We start from the raw sequence: 15,749 nt of genomic DNA, 5'->3' as shown, positions 1-15,749 counted from the left end.
TCCCGGCCACTACAGTCACCACAACTCAGTGTTATTGATCATTTGTGTTCTACTTTGGAGAGAAGGGTAGGTGATTCCTATCCATCTACATCATCTTTACAAGAACTTGTCATTATTTTGCAGGGAGAAAGCTGTAATATTCCCTTGACAACTGTACGGGGCCTGTATTTACGCGTTCCGAAGCGAGTGAAACCTGTTTTGAACGGCAACGGTTTTCCCACATCGGATTAGACATGGTAATCTGTTGTGTTTCTGGTGTTTCCGTATTTTTGTCCAACCTCTCGAGAGTACGCTGCTAGTGCCGCTCCTTCCCGATCTCGCACATAGAAACGGCGATACTGCCACTCTGCCCAGATAATCACTTCGCCCTTCTGGGCAATATAGACTGTCCAACAAAAAACGAAGCACCCGGAAGACATAGTTGTATGTCCGCACAACTCGTACATGTACACACAACAGACGGGTTATATTAATGATTACAGCTGCGGTTTTCAGTGAGAGGTAGAACAACCGCCAGAATGCATTCTTGTAGTTCGGGTTTAGTGATGTTACTAGGCCTGGTGGGGTATATAAAAGGCGTGAACAGCGTCATATGTTGAGTGGTATGTTTACTTACTTACTTTCCGTGTCCGGTACTAGACTTCAGACTTCCAAAAATCAGCAGCCAATATGGCCTTGTCATTTGCCTCCCGTAAGTCATTCATTGGGCAGGGCTGGTCTAAATATGGACAGATGAGCAGATAATTGGTATGTTTGAGAGACCCCTATATGCCATGTACGTACCTGACACACCATTATCAGCACCTGACTGACCTTGAAAGTGGCCTCATGGTGGGTCTCCATTCGGCCGCCTTGGCGGATCGTACAGTCTCGAGATTTGTGCGGCATTCGAATATGACAGTGGCCTGGTGTTCGACAGCATGTGAACATGAAGGTAGGCGTAGTACTCGTCGTCAAGTCTCCGCTCTACCACGATCGACCACCTTAATGGATGATGGTTGTATTCTGCGCCAAGCACATCGTAACCCCTTCGCATCTGTGTCTGTCATCCAAGAACAAGTAATGGACTCCCCAAACCTTCTGTGCCATCTCACATCATTGGCAGGACACTAGCAAAAGCTGAACTGAGGAAATGTGTCCATAACACAAACGGCTGCCTTTGTAGTGATGACAGTACCGAGAACCACGGGCACCTGATGAATTGTTTCGCACTGTGCTCAGCGATGGAGCGTGGTTCTCCACTGTCCCACATGACCATCGTTGGTGAGTATGGCGGCGACCTCGGAAGAAATCACTTTTGGACTTCAGGTCACGGCTATGGCTGATGGAACACTTGTGGTGTCACCGCCAGACACCACACTTGCTAGGTGGTAGCTTAAATCGGCCGCGGTCCATTTAGTACATGTCGGACCCGCGTGTCGCCACTGTGTGATCGCAGACCGAGCGCCACCACAAGGCAGGTCTCGAGTTACGGACGAGCACTCGCCCCAGTTGTACTACGACTTTGCTAGCGACTACACTCACGAAGCCTTTCTCTCATTTGCCGAGAGACAGTTAGAATAGCCTTCAGCTTAGTCCATGGCTACGACCTAGCAAGGCGCCATTAACCGTATATGAAGATAGTCTTATTTGTATTATCAAGAGCGATGTACCACAAGGATGGAATAAAGATAAGTATTCGAGGAGCTGCATACTTTTCTTATGAGAATTCACTACTTATCCTGTTCCAGAATTCACGCCCGTCTGCGTTAGATTTCGGCCTCCTCTATCTACAAGGTGTTGGCACATTTGCCAACACATCAACACCGACGGCCGAACAGTACGTCACAGACATCCTGCGCCGTCATGTGCTACCTCTCATCCGAAAGGATCATAGTGTCTTTTTCCAGCAGGAAAATGCTCGCCAATACATGGCACGTGTCTCTATGTGCTGTCTGCGTGACGTTGATGTACTCCCGTGCCCAGCAAATTTCCAATATTTGTCCTTGATGCAACTTGCACGGGACCAGCTCGGACATAAATTCCGTCCCAGTGCCTGTATCCAAGATGTCACCGACCACTTACAACGGTTGTGGGCCAGCTTGCCTTAGGAAAGTACACAACGGCCTTATAACATCTTTACCAACAGCATAGGCTCATGCACCGAGCCCAGATAGGGTGCAACGTTATATTGATAAGCTGGTTTTAATGTGATTCGATTTTGTTAGCACAGAAATAACATCACATACCTTCTCGACCTGTGAATTTTCATTTCGTTTCCTGCCCACCTTCTGTGTGCTTCAGCTTTTTGTTAGGCAGTGTATACATTTCCAACGGCTGTATACATTTAAACAAATAACAAGATCGCTTGACTCTTTCTGTTCACCTGTCATGTTTATTCCATTTTTACAGACATTAATAAGGTTGATACATGCTGTAATTGGTAACTATCTATATTAAATCGCAACTGTGACTGAAGTAAATAACCAGTTACAGTTTTCCATCGGTTACTGTGTCTCTCTATAGATATTACGTTTGCCCTAATAAGAGTATTTTTAGTGCTACCATGGATGTACTGTGTCAGAATTATCCGTAGGCTTGAAGGCAGCGAACTAATTTTGCTTGTAGGGTGCGTGAAAGTGGTTAGGTAATGGAAAAGACATTCGTTTCTCTTTCTTCCGTCGATTTAACTTAAACAGGAGTGGGATGCCACAGCTTAGTGGAATGATCTATTACACGAGACATCGGCCAGAGGCGGACACTGACAAAGGAAACTCCACCCCCCCCCCCCCCCTCAGATTTAGTAGTAAAATGGTCCAATGGACAGCCGGCCATAAACTGCTCACAGATCAAGCGTGAAAACAGGAAGAAACTGTGAAAAAAAACTGTGAAAAAAAAAATCAAAATAGAAACAGTGAACAGTCCAAGCTCAAGATGTGCTACCTCGAGCGAACTGCGAGAAGCACGGCGTCGTGGTTGTGTACGATGAACAGGGAGAGCAGCCGGGATGCTGCATAAACCTCTCACAGAAATAAAAAAAAAATAATAAAAAAATAACCAGCTGTGAACTCTGTTATAACAGAGCAATTCAAGAGTCAAAACGTATAAGTCACAACATGTCGTACTTGTGTAGACCAAATTGGAGGTACGTACGTCTGGACGTCCCTTCCTTACACCTCGATGTTGCGAACGGACGTTATAACATGAGACAAATACAAGTTTGAATACAGGAAACAGACGCATCAATGACCAGACGGTCCGTTCATAATCTTGTGAATAAAAAAATTGGGGCACGAAGGAGATTTGAACACGGATCTTCCACTTCGCAATCCAACACCGGTCCCACATAATCATGACTCCGCGGCTACTGACCGTCGCTTCATTTTGGATATCTTGAGCTTGGACCGTCCACTGATTCCATTTTGCTTCTTTTTCCACAGTTCAGTGCACCTTCTTACTGTTTTATGCTTGATCTGTGTTCAGCACTAAATGGCTTCACTTTCTGCCATGAGCGTAATCGACATCAAGGACAAGGTCAGTCTGACGTCTCCAAATTGTTTGCACTGTGTTTCTTTCTTTTTTTTAAGGGTAACCACAAATTCAATTTTCTCTTGTGCTTATAATCAAAACAGCTTTTGCTGTTCTGGTGTCTATCACGCGTCGAACATAACCTCCCGATTTTACTACAATTTTTGTTGGATCTTTCTGAAGTTCTGCTTTTATTGTTTAACTTCTACAATAATTCTTTAGTGTCAATGAACACAGCGCTACACAAAGGAAAAATCTTATGGCATATGCCTAATTTATCTCAGCTTTTCAGAGCTCTCCTTTCGTATGCTTTTAAGGTGGCTCACAGTCGCCCTTACTACTTAATCAAACTTTCCTCGCGAATGGTGTATACTATTATTCGTCATATACTATCTCGAAACATCTAAAGCTAAGAAGCACCATTTCCACACCTCCTTTTTGGGTATTGCAAATATTTTGATTCGTTTGTTTATTCAGTATTGTATTCGTTTATAAAGATTTCTTCTTACTCTTTATTTCGAAGTGGCGTGGACTATTTTACACACTGTTCCCTAGGTTTATCCTTGCTTGTGATGAAACGATAAGTACAATTCTACGCTGTAATGCATACATTTTAGTGGTGAGAGTCTGCTTTACGGTTTACGGTCAATCTGTTTATGGACACGAAAATATAAACGTAGAAAAAAGTGCGTGAATGTGAGCATCATGGTCTCACCTCGTTATTCATTTTTTCCAAGGCTGTTCCACGTCTCATAGTTTCCAACCTTACTTTGTTCCTCACAATTAGGCCCGAGTACTAGAAATTAAGTGCGTTGTAGGTGAATCCTCTAAATAAGTAAAGTTCCACACTTTCTAGCTTTCTGGTAATTCATGAACGAATAGCATGAGAAAAAAATGAATTGCATACCTTTTACTTACTTATGCAAGTGTAAAAACACAGTCCTTGCATGACGAAAATAGGCACTAACCTTATACTATCTATCTTACAAGAACTTTGTGAAGAGAACGTACTACTGAACTGAAAAGAAGAGTCGATAACTGTGTCAACTACGCAACTATGGTATAGTAAAAATTACTTTATACGTCTTGCAGTGCACCAAAACTAAATGTCGTATTCCTGTATAAAGATAACCTATTGTCAGTTGTGTAAAACTGAAAAAGTTTAGCTAATATCTACATGCAAACATCGTAGACTTACCTTTGGAAGTTGCCCTGCGGGCTTCAAATGTATGCCTCCAATCTCCACAACAGCTGGTACGAGGGGTCTTGGAGGAGTCAATGCCGGGTTGGTATTCATAAAGAGCATACTAGTATTTTTTGCTATATCTACCAAGGGAGGAATTGAATCGCCAAAGTGCTTCATGACAACAGCATCCGTAGATACTTCAATATATCTACTATGGAACCATTTACTGTAGACCAAATACCACGCATTACTAAGGCGCTCAAAGAATCCCATGTGATCACTACTTAATCCAAACTCAATTGGTAGGTAAGAAGGGTTATCGGGTAAGCCAAAACGATCAGATGTCCATGGCATGATAGCAGAAGAACGCATGGCAATATTTGGAGCCTGAAATTTGTGCACAAATGGCAGCATACAATCAGTAACGAATACCTCAGTGAAAATCAAATCAAAAGTTTCATTCGACCTCATCAGCTCTTGCATTGCGGGGAATTGCAGTACTTTGTCACACTCGTCAGATGATAGCTTCATGAAAAGATCTAGCGACGAGTAGATGTCACTGTTAACATAGGCTTCGAGGGGAATTGCATCAGTCAGGATAGGTAAGGAACCAACCAAACTGACATCTTTATAATTAGGTAGGGGCGCTGGTTGTGGGAAGTGACTGTACACAGTGACTTGGTGACCGCGTGCTGCGAGCGTCTTCATCACTGCTTCAAACATTATGAAGTGGCTCTTCCCTGGGTAATTGAACAGGCCTAAGATTCTTGCTGCCTCCGACGTTCCAGCCACCAACATTATGAGCAGAAATACCACGACGCAGTTCATCTGTAAAAATGAAAACAACGCCCTAAAAAGCTGATCACAAATCAAAAATACAAAACATTGCCGAAACAGGCAGCCGTACACATATAGCTAACCGGCATTATAAACAAATTTGAAAAAACAAAATTGAGTCTCCATTTGTGAATAATAAAACGCACAACAATAATAAATCAGCTTATAATAGTCGAACTGTTCATAAAAGGTAACGAAACTCTCACTGTTTACTTTGGTTTTCTTATAACTACATTTCGTATTACTGGGCAATGGACGTTCGTTTGTGAAAGGAATAACGCTCACACGTAAGCCTCTTATTGGACGGGCGACCTGAATGTCGATGAACCGCCTTGTCAGGAACGCTATCTATGCTACTCCCTGGCTGCTAGGGAGTAAACATAGATACCTCTTTCCTCAGACATGTCAAGAAATAATCGGTATGCCTGCGAAGCTGGTTCTTCTTCTTCCTGGTCTAAAGCCTGTTTCCTTCAGTACACCCCAGTCTACCCTAGGTAGTCGCTTCGTCTTTTCCTTGGATGGCCAGTATTTCTTTTAACACTCATTGATTTATTTCTTACTATTTCTACAATCTTCCTGTCATCCAATCTGTCTGTGTTTTCGTTCCATCCATGCTTTCTCTTGTGTACCCTCTCATTACTGGAGACCATTTTACATCCTTTCCTAATGCTTTCACTTCTCTATCTTTCAGGGTCATCCCTGTAATTCTTCGCAGAATTTTCATTTCCGTGGTTTTCAAAAGTCTCCTCGTTCCTGGTGTTTCCACTCTTGCCTTGTTACATCCATGTATGTCATAACTGGTCTCACTATTGTTCATGTATTCTTACTTTTACATATTTCCCTGTATGCTTGTGTTTCCAAATAGTATCGTTTAAACGTTCTGCCACTTACTTTGCTTTTGCTACTTGTTCTCTAACTTCCTTTCCGACGTTTCTATTGTTGGACATTTCACAACCAAGATATTTAAATGTCATTACCTGTTGAATAATTTTTCCATCGACTTCGAGTTTGCATCTAATTGGTTCAACAGATGTGGTCATACATTTGGTCTTTGAGTGGATATAACCATATTTGTGTTTTGGCTGTCATGTTAAATATGTCTAGAAGTTTCTACTAGTTAACTGGAACCAATTTTCGTCCGGGTGTAGTTGTGGAATAAATGATTTCAGTTGTTTTTATTAAGATGGTCCGAATCCCCCTATTGTAGATAGGTTCAAAACATCTGTTAACCGAATCCTATTGAAAGCCTTTTGTATATAAATAAAACAAAGAGAAGCTGGTCTGTTGTATTCAATGGACTTCTCTACAATCTGTCAAAGAATGAATACTGCATTTCTACATGACCTACCGGATCTAAAATCATACTGCTCCTCAGCAAGGGTTGTAATTCCTTCTTTATTCCCTACTATTTTTGCTATGAGTATAGGAACTGAACTCAGTAGATCAGTAGACGAATCCCTCTGTAATTAGATGGCGTCTTTCTTATATCCTTCTTTGTACATAAGAATCGTAATATTAGTTCTCAACTCGTTTGGAATTTTATTACCAGTTATAACATGGTTAATCAAACTGATTAATTCCTCAGTTAATGGATATCCTCCATAATCCAGTAATTCATCGGGAATCCCAACTTTCCCTGGAAACTTTCTATTTTTAACAGACTTGCAGCTTATTCCACCTCTGCATGTGAAACAGTTACATCATCATTTGTTTGTATACTGATCTCTGACCTGGATGAAATGCCTCTCCCTGGGAGGATAACACTATCTGCAGCCCTCCATGGCTGCAAGAGAAGAAACACAATTGACACTTTTTCCAAACATGCCTAGAAATAAACTATCACCAACATACGTGTTCAGCAGGAAGCTGGAAGAAAAAAAATCATTATTTGTACGGAGAGAAACATCGAATGGTTTTCTTATGCGTTGTAAGACAATTTAGAACGCCATTATAATACACGTTTGCCACAGTACTCTTTCTTTAAGTTTATGAATTGACACGCAAGAATAAACAGAGCGAACTATGTTCTAAAGTTACGATACGTTGCATGCACTACAACAGTTAAGTTTTCACTTAACGTGTGATTCACCACATCGTAAACGCGAATTATGTCGTAGCTTTTCCGTCTGTTGTAACACAGCAGCAGAAGCAGAAAGAAAAGGAAAGAAAGCATTTGTGTGTGTGTGTGTGTGTGTGTGTGTGTGTGTGTGCGGTTAAGTCCCGCTGTTGCAGATGACTTCACTGAGTTTCTTCTAACGAACCACGATCTGAACCTTCAGGGTGAAGGTGTCGCTCTTTTACACAACATGCAGTTTGAATGACAGTAAACAAGTTCTTGTTGGGATGGGATCAAAATATCTGTTTAATACAGTCGTGAATCTTTTAAATTCCTCGATATTGCGGTAAACAAGTGACGTTATGTGGCAAAGAGTGGCTCCAGCTATGAGAGAATTTTTTGCTCACTGGAGCCACGTTTAGCACCAATACTCGGACTACAGCAGTAAGAAACAATATCCATGTCTACTTCCCACGAACGGCAAAAATCTACAATACTATACTAGATGACGCTCAGTCTATGCATTTACAAGACCATATATGTAAGAATTAAATGCACGCGAGCTATCCAATCCTTCTTGATGCTAAAGAATGTATCTTCTCCCAGCCATTTGTACGTGCTTTCTATGAGAAATTATGGAAGAAGTTGATGGCGATTGCATATCAGAATATAAAGCTGGCGGAAGAGGCTTTTGACCCCCATTTTGATTCATGCTGTACATCAATATGCAAAAATATGTAGGACTCTACCAAAGTACATGTAGGCGCAGAACTAAAACCATATTTAAGCATGTTTGTACATTCAGTGACATGCAAAAGCTTAAAATGTATGTATGTGCAGTAAACAGAAAATGCGTAAATCATATTTTTTCCTTTATAAAATCATTCAACTGTTAATGAAGTCGCATTGTAATTATCCTGGCTGGATGGCTGAATCACTCACTTCACAGTGACTTTGTAGTAACGGACTGGTTGTGCAGTAGTACAGAAAAAAGAAGAATGGGCTCATTTTGCCTTTTGTTATACCATCAGTAACTGTGGGCACATTAGATTCTGCCAACATGAACATTTTCATTTCATTGCTCATACGTTCAGGGAGAGGTCGCTTTGAACGTTTGCATTTATTTCCAAAATTATTATTTCAGCCCACGAACCAACTACCACAAGAGCAAAGCTGATCTGTCACTAGAAAGGCTAAAACCGAATACTTTGTTCAGATTTCATGCTTTTGCTGTGGGAATCCAGAAGCAGATATCAAAATATTTACATCTTTGTCGTCACATAGGGCTAGATGTGTGGTTTTTTAATTGGAGTTAAACGTTTCCATTGTCCCTAAAAAAATTTCAAGGAACAACACAACCTTATTATAGCTTTAAAACAAGATAATATGGATTTAAAACTTAACTATCAAGTACATGTAGGAACTGATATAACGTTCAATGAATCTGAGTGGAGACTGCTGGGACCATATACAGTACAAGGTTTTGATTATTGATAAAATACAACTGAATGATGGACGATATAAAAGAAACTTTACTAAGTTTCCCCAGTTTAAAAAAAGGATAAAAAGAGCACTGAAATTGCATTGCTACACAGTACACCATGGTCAAATCTGATAGTAAGCGAATTTATGTAGCCCTCAGATCTTCACATAAAGGTTAAATTACAGGGTGTAATGGGCATCAGCGCAGATATTTCTGTTTGTGACTGAGAACGGTATACTGAACAGCATTACATTAGAATTTATGTCGTAAATATTCTTTACGGGTTTGCCGCCAGATCACGCTGTGCAAATTCCACAATATTTCCTCGAAGCAACTGTCCGACATCTTCAGGTGGTTCAACCTTGCTCGTGGCTGGGTACGAGGTACAACACCTGAGGATGTCGGACAATTGCTCCGGGGAAATATTGTGAAATTTGCACAACGTGATCCGGCGGCAAACCGGTGAAGACTATCTACAATACATCCGCTGGAAAAGCTTGACGAATCACAGTATTTAAGTCATTCGTACGCTAACAGTTACAGCTATTACAAGACGTATGTTTGTAGGTTGGTTAGTGCTTCCAAAAACTTGTGGATAGAGCAAGCCATCAGGTCAGGTGTTGAAGTGTGGGCGGCGCGTACGCAAAATGGTTAGTCTATACTGACAGGCGTTGTTCACTTAGCGGTGCAGTTACAGCCATGCAGAAAACATCAGGTCATAAAGTCTGTGAGATGTTTGTAGGAAGACTGTTCGATGTAGAGAAAAACAACCAACGCACTGATGTGGGTACATATTGAGTTACCACACACAAAAATATCTGCACCTATATCCATTACATTTAGTATACTCACGAAATCCAGAAAAGCAATAGAATAATTTAGTATGCTAACAAATCAGGTGATGGCCCTTGAAACTTTTATTTATTTAATTGTAGATAGAGTCTGCTACATAGATTGTAAAGAGGTGATTGCACCATTATACATTACACTATCAAAAACTTTGCAGTTGTGTCACACATTCAGTCTGAGAGGGTACACAAATAGAACATACAATTATATCTTGGTGCAAAATTTTAAACAATCAGCTAAGTCTCAGGGATGAAAATGCCCAAGAAGAACCCCACACTAAGATCGTTAACGCAAAATTTGATAGGCACATTCAACAAACTAACACAAAACTCGAGAAATTCTGGAGTATAATCAATACATTAGTGCAAGGGTTGTGACAACTAAAAACATGTTAACAGAGATGAGGGAAAGTAAAAAATTCGACTAATGTGAGAGATATCAGTTGCGTACTGTCTCAAAGTCTGTTTAGTGCACAGCAAAATGTCGACCACAATGACAAAGCGCCAATTCACTGGGGTAAGTAAGCTGATTCTGTAGAAATTACGATTGGTAAGAGGAATGCAGCTGGAGAGAAACCAGCCTCCAATAAAAAATTTAAACCTCTTGTTAAAACTCGTGTGTGCTTCCCATTACAAAAGCAAGCGAACAATATAAATGACGAACATGTGGTTCACAATTCCATCAACTGCCACAGTAATTTCGAGATAGACAGCACATGTGGAGTGAACAGGAAAAACCACATATGCCGGGTAAATTACCTGGAGTGTAAAAAATCACACAATACAGGTTGGGAACAGAGAGTTTGAAAGAACACCTGCTTTACTGAAACTAATATTCTTAAATAGTTCGAAATATGACAAACTTGTGGCAAAAGTATTAAAAATTTATGCAGAATTATTGTGTAAAAAACAATTCCCCAACAGATTGAGTAAAAAGTCCACATAATAAAAGATGGGGATATTATCACATCAACATTAGACAAACATGGTGGTGGTGGTGGTGGTTGCGGTTGTGGTTGTTGTATTGACATTCAGCAGAGCATAAAAAGATGGTCATTTCTTCCCTGTAGAATACATATTACGATGATCATTAGTTGAATTTGAAGACTATTTGAAGGTTCGAAACTGCAGGCAATACTGTTCATATTAATAAAATCTTATCAATCATTTCACAGCTCAGAGTAAGACACATTATCGAATAACGATCGAGGCAGTAATTTGAAAACGCAACAAACAAGCATGTAAAACATTCCTGCATAGGTGTGTTATAATATGAGGCTTAGGTGGCTTGTGGTAAGTGGCTCTTGTACATAATGACGCAATGTTCACAGAGGAATAACAATATCAAATATATTTTAATGGTAATTGATGCATATTTCAAATTCACTTGGTCCTTATTCACTAAAACAAACACAGGGAACACGGTCAACTAGGTGATTGTCCAATTGCAGCAGATGAGAATGAATAGCTACACATGCGTGTATGTCACATATAATGATACACCTTTTCTTCCCCCTCTTTGGTCCATCTCTATCTCCCTTCTGTGCCTATACCTTCTCACCCACTATCTGCCATTCTCTACCTTATCCCATCCTTTGCTATCGCCTCCAGCCCATCTCTTCAACCCACTCTGACCATCCTCCCTCCCTTGTTTCTGTTCATGTCTTCCCCTCTCTTGCCCATCTCCTACTCCCTTTCTCTGCCCATCTTGTTCTCCCTTCACTTTCCCTGTTCATTTCTACACTTTCTCTCCCTCTGTCCATCTCATCTTACCCCTCTCTCAATTCATTCTTTCCTGCCCCCTTCTCTCCCCAAACATTCCCTCTTGCCCACTCTCTCCGTACATCTCCTTCGCTACCCATTACAACCTTCTCCCAACCAAGTCCATCCACATGTGTGGCCCTTGCAAAAGGGACTGATACAGCAGGCTGGTGCTATTCCCACAACACACCTGTTGAAATGGGCAGCCTATATCTGGGGGCTAGAAAAACCATTTCTTGCCCTAACATGTAGTCTGACTAAATTGATAAAGCAAGCCAATACTACTACCACAAAACATGCCTGTGATGCAGAGCAACCTACATATCTGGGGCTGAAAAACTTTTTTCCCCTTCTCTGCACTCCTATTGGAGTTAGAAGGTCGTAAACCCCACAGTACTGATATTCGTGAAGTTTGCTGAATTTAGCCGAAATTAATCCAGGGGTTTGGGAGCAGATCCTAGAAATGCATACATACATGCTACTATATGTGTGTACATAGTTTCAAGGCAGCACAAGAGCAGTAATTTTTACACTATTATTTAACTGTCTCTCGCATGAAAGCAAGTACTGTAGTATGTTTGAACACAATGATAAAACCTGTATGTTTGTGCTTATCCATCTCACAGGTTATACAAATAGATTTAACATTATTTCACAAATAACTGAGCAGTATAACTGAACCATACATTCAACAATAAACATGAAACCAAATGATATTATAAAGGGCTTCTAAATACTGTATACAGTCACACTAAAATTTTGAATCCATACAAGTATAAATGTAATGAAGGTGAGTTGATTCATATATCAAACTACAAAACTACATTTGAGAGATCATATCTATCAAACTGGTCAACATACTTATATTCAGTACTGAACATAATTTTGAACAATAGCAGAGGTGACGAAATGGCAGGAAGTTTTACACTAAGGACTTACAGGGAAGTGTTTCTTGTAGTGATTACAAGGCATCAAGTGAACAAGGAATTTGTTTGAAGGCTGGGATTCCCTTCATCAGACAACAGTTGAATGTATGTCATGGACATTGTGTATAACAAGGTCCATAAATCGATCAAATCATACAATAGCATAGCATGTATGGCAAGAAGTGCATCAGCAATGTTGGTGGCAGCATTCTTGATGAGTTACCTGTAGAATTTCCCATTCTAACATATAGCAATTGCAGGCTGAAAGCAAATCAGGGATAAAGGTTAGTGTATGATGACAGAAGAATTAATCTGTTGGACAAAACTTGCAGAGAATACAATATTTCATATACCACAAGTTCAAGCAGAACAACAAGTTGCAGATTGAAATAGATGCAGGAGGAGATACTGGAATCAGACAATGTATTGCTGCATTTGCCACTGATAAAATACTGCCGACCAACTTTAACTGGGTGTTGGGATACATTTTTGCAAGTTACGTATGCCACTTGCCGTCCATTACAGAAGATTCAAGAGGGTTTAAAGACATACAGTCTCCATTATCAGCAGTTAAACATACCCTAAAGGAGAAAACAACATAAAGGAGACTACTTATAATGCCATCAACTCCACTGAGACCTCGGATACCAGTTGGAATTCTTCCATCCAAGATTCCCACACTGGCAGGACTTTCGGCTGTTGAGTCATCAGCCATTGTCTGAACAGTGAAAAATGTAAATGCTCCTTACAAACGGCTTAATAAGGCAGTTGTACAGGAATATTTCTAAAACCATACTAACATGGACAAGGATTGTTCATTAGTGATGAGTAAAAAGAGTCAATTATCCTACTCAACAAACTGTTGCATTACTTATGTGTGTAAATTTGTCAAAATGTTCGGCGTTGCTAGATTTCACATGGTGTTTATGTGAAATATGTCATCTAAGACTATGTCGGTATCAGAATATGGAATTAAAATTTAGATGTTGTAGGTGGACCAAGAACTCAGTGAGTGCCAGATGTCAAGAACCGAAATACAATTTGCTAACCTGATTCATTTGTAAACCTATGCCTGCCAGGAGCATTAAATTACTACCTTACCAGCTATCATGAGTTCTACAATTTTCGACACCACCAAAAATTATGTGCCAGTATATAAACTTGGATATTTGTGTATTGTGTTACCCCTGGAACTTGCAAAGAAGAAGAGGAAGAGGAAGAAGAAGAAGAATTATGTATAAAAAAATGAATCATTATACTTCTGTTCAGCAGCTGAGCTTTAGGTGTGACGATGTACACTAACTCTGAAAACTTTATCTTCAGTTCTGCTTTCAAATTGGTTTAATTTGAGCAAAGGATACTGGAGTGCCACAATGACTGGTTCAGAAACTTAAAACAGCATTCCAAATATCACATCATTAATGGTGTTTATAATCTTGAGCTGAATGTGTATTTAAAACAGCTTGTACAGTCCAGAACCGCGCGACTCCTACGGTCGCAGGTTCGAATCCTGCCTCGGGCATGGATGTGTGTGATGTCCTTAGGTTAGTTAGGTTTAAGTAGTTCTAATTTCTAGGGGACTGATGACCACAGATTTTAAGTCCCATAGTGCTCCGAGCCGTTTTACGACCATAGAGGAGAGAGCCATGTGGTTAGATGTTGAACACCATAGGCTACACCATTATAGTTTTTTATATTTTGATGACTATGTGGAGATGCACCTTGGAAGACACGGCTGCAACAAGGGATGTAGGCACGATGTTTTAATTTTATTATCAATTTTATTGTGCCTGGTGCATGTTCCATTTTAGCGAGTTTTAACACGTTCTTTTTCTTTTTATTATTCTGATAATGGAAGCTTGACTTCCGAAACGCGTCAATCTTAGTGTTTTTACACTATAAACAAGTGGTTGAGCCGATATATTTTTTAACATTGACATATGTGGTCGTTTGCATGAGAGAATACGTGCTTCCATTGCCGCCATAGGGGGATATACTGCGTATTGATGTGACCTTTACTATGATATGTGTGTTTCATTTGGTCTGCATTTGCTATTTTATACTCCTACAATGATGAGCTACCTTTTACTCCATTTCTGAATCAAGTGGCCTGCTCCTTGAGAGTGTTGCATTGCTTTTTCGGCCGTGCATTCCACGTACGAACCACCAGTGGTTATAGCAAGTTGTTCTGAGCAGGGCCGACCTACAAATATCGAATGGTTGGAGCTGCGAGGCAGTGACATATTAATAAATGGCACAAATTGTGACATCCCAACACCAACTGTTCATCTTCCACCCACCAATACAGGAGCGACATTTATATGAGTTATTTGTTGTGCTGGCCTGACAAATTTACGGACACTCTCCCAACCCAAAACCTAAACTGCCCCACGGGTGCCTTGGAACCTGGTCTCCATAACACTCTGGACTAGTTAAAAGCAATACAAAAAGCACGTATCAGGGCAAAGGAAACATTTCAGTAAGTGCAGCAATATTACAGCGATCACCAGTACAGAGTCATGGAAATAACTTTGCGACCTTAGGCTCAGTCTTCGTTTTGACTCTCGTCTGTGCATCCTATATACGTCAAAGGCAGAAAACTGACCACTTACCTGAACTCCCAGTACACCGAATATCATGCAAATGAGCCACCATTAATAAGTAATTCTTAATTAAGTAATAATCCAATGATCACTTTGGGTCACGCTGAATTAGAATAAGGAAAACTCAAATGCAATGTACATATGAATGCTGCACGTACTGAAGTGTTTGCTCTGCACTGATACGTCCTTTTTGTATTGCTTTTAACGTGTCCAGAGTGTTCAGGAGACCAGATTCCAAGGCACCTGTGGGGAAGATTAGGTTATGGCTCAGTCCAAGTTCTAATCACCACAAGAGATATTTTCAGGCACTGACGATGTAGCAGGCAAGATATTTTTGTGAAAGTAATACTGTTCCATTACTGAAATGGATAATGTTGAATACTATATTTATATTTGACGCTGTTGTTATGTAAAACCATGATCATATATAAAAATATTTCTGTTTTGCTCGTCACATGGCGTAGCCGCTTTTTATTTATGTTAAACATATTCCAGGATCCCAAAACAACAGGTAAGGAATAACACGAACCTCATTGCTGCTT

The 15,749-nt window shown here is 40.3% G+C and overlaps 1 protein-coding gene across 2 annotated transcripts in view; it reads right to left on the bottom strand.

Moving 5' to 3' along the window:
* LOC124795005 (UDP-glycosyltransferase UGT5-like) overlaps positions 1-15,749 on the bottom strand; it is a 154,091-nt gene that overhangs the window by 24,216 nt on the left and 114,126 nt on the right. For both annotated transcript variants that reach the window (XM_047258761.1, XM_047258760.1), the window contains one exon: positions 4,706-5,521. In XM_047258761.1, coding sequence (XP_047114717.1) covers positions 4,706-5,521 — 816 coding nt within the window. The remainder of the gene's footprint in view (positions 1-4,705; positions 5,522-15,749) is intronic.

The sequence above is a fragment of the Schistocerca piceifrons genome, chromosome 4 (genome assembly GCF_021461385.2).
Source record: "Schistocerca piceifrons isolate TAMUIC-IGC-003096 chromosome 4, iqSchPice1.1, whole genome shotgun sequence".
Taxonomy (NCBI): Eukaryota; Metazoa; Arthropoda; class Insecta; order Orthoptera; family Acrididae; genus Schistocerca; species Schistocerca piceifrons.
The sequence above is the reverse complement of the archived record's forward strand: the minus strand, read 5'-3'. Positions and strand labels throughout refer to the sequence as shown.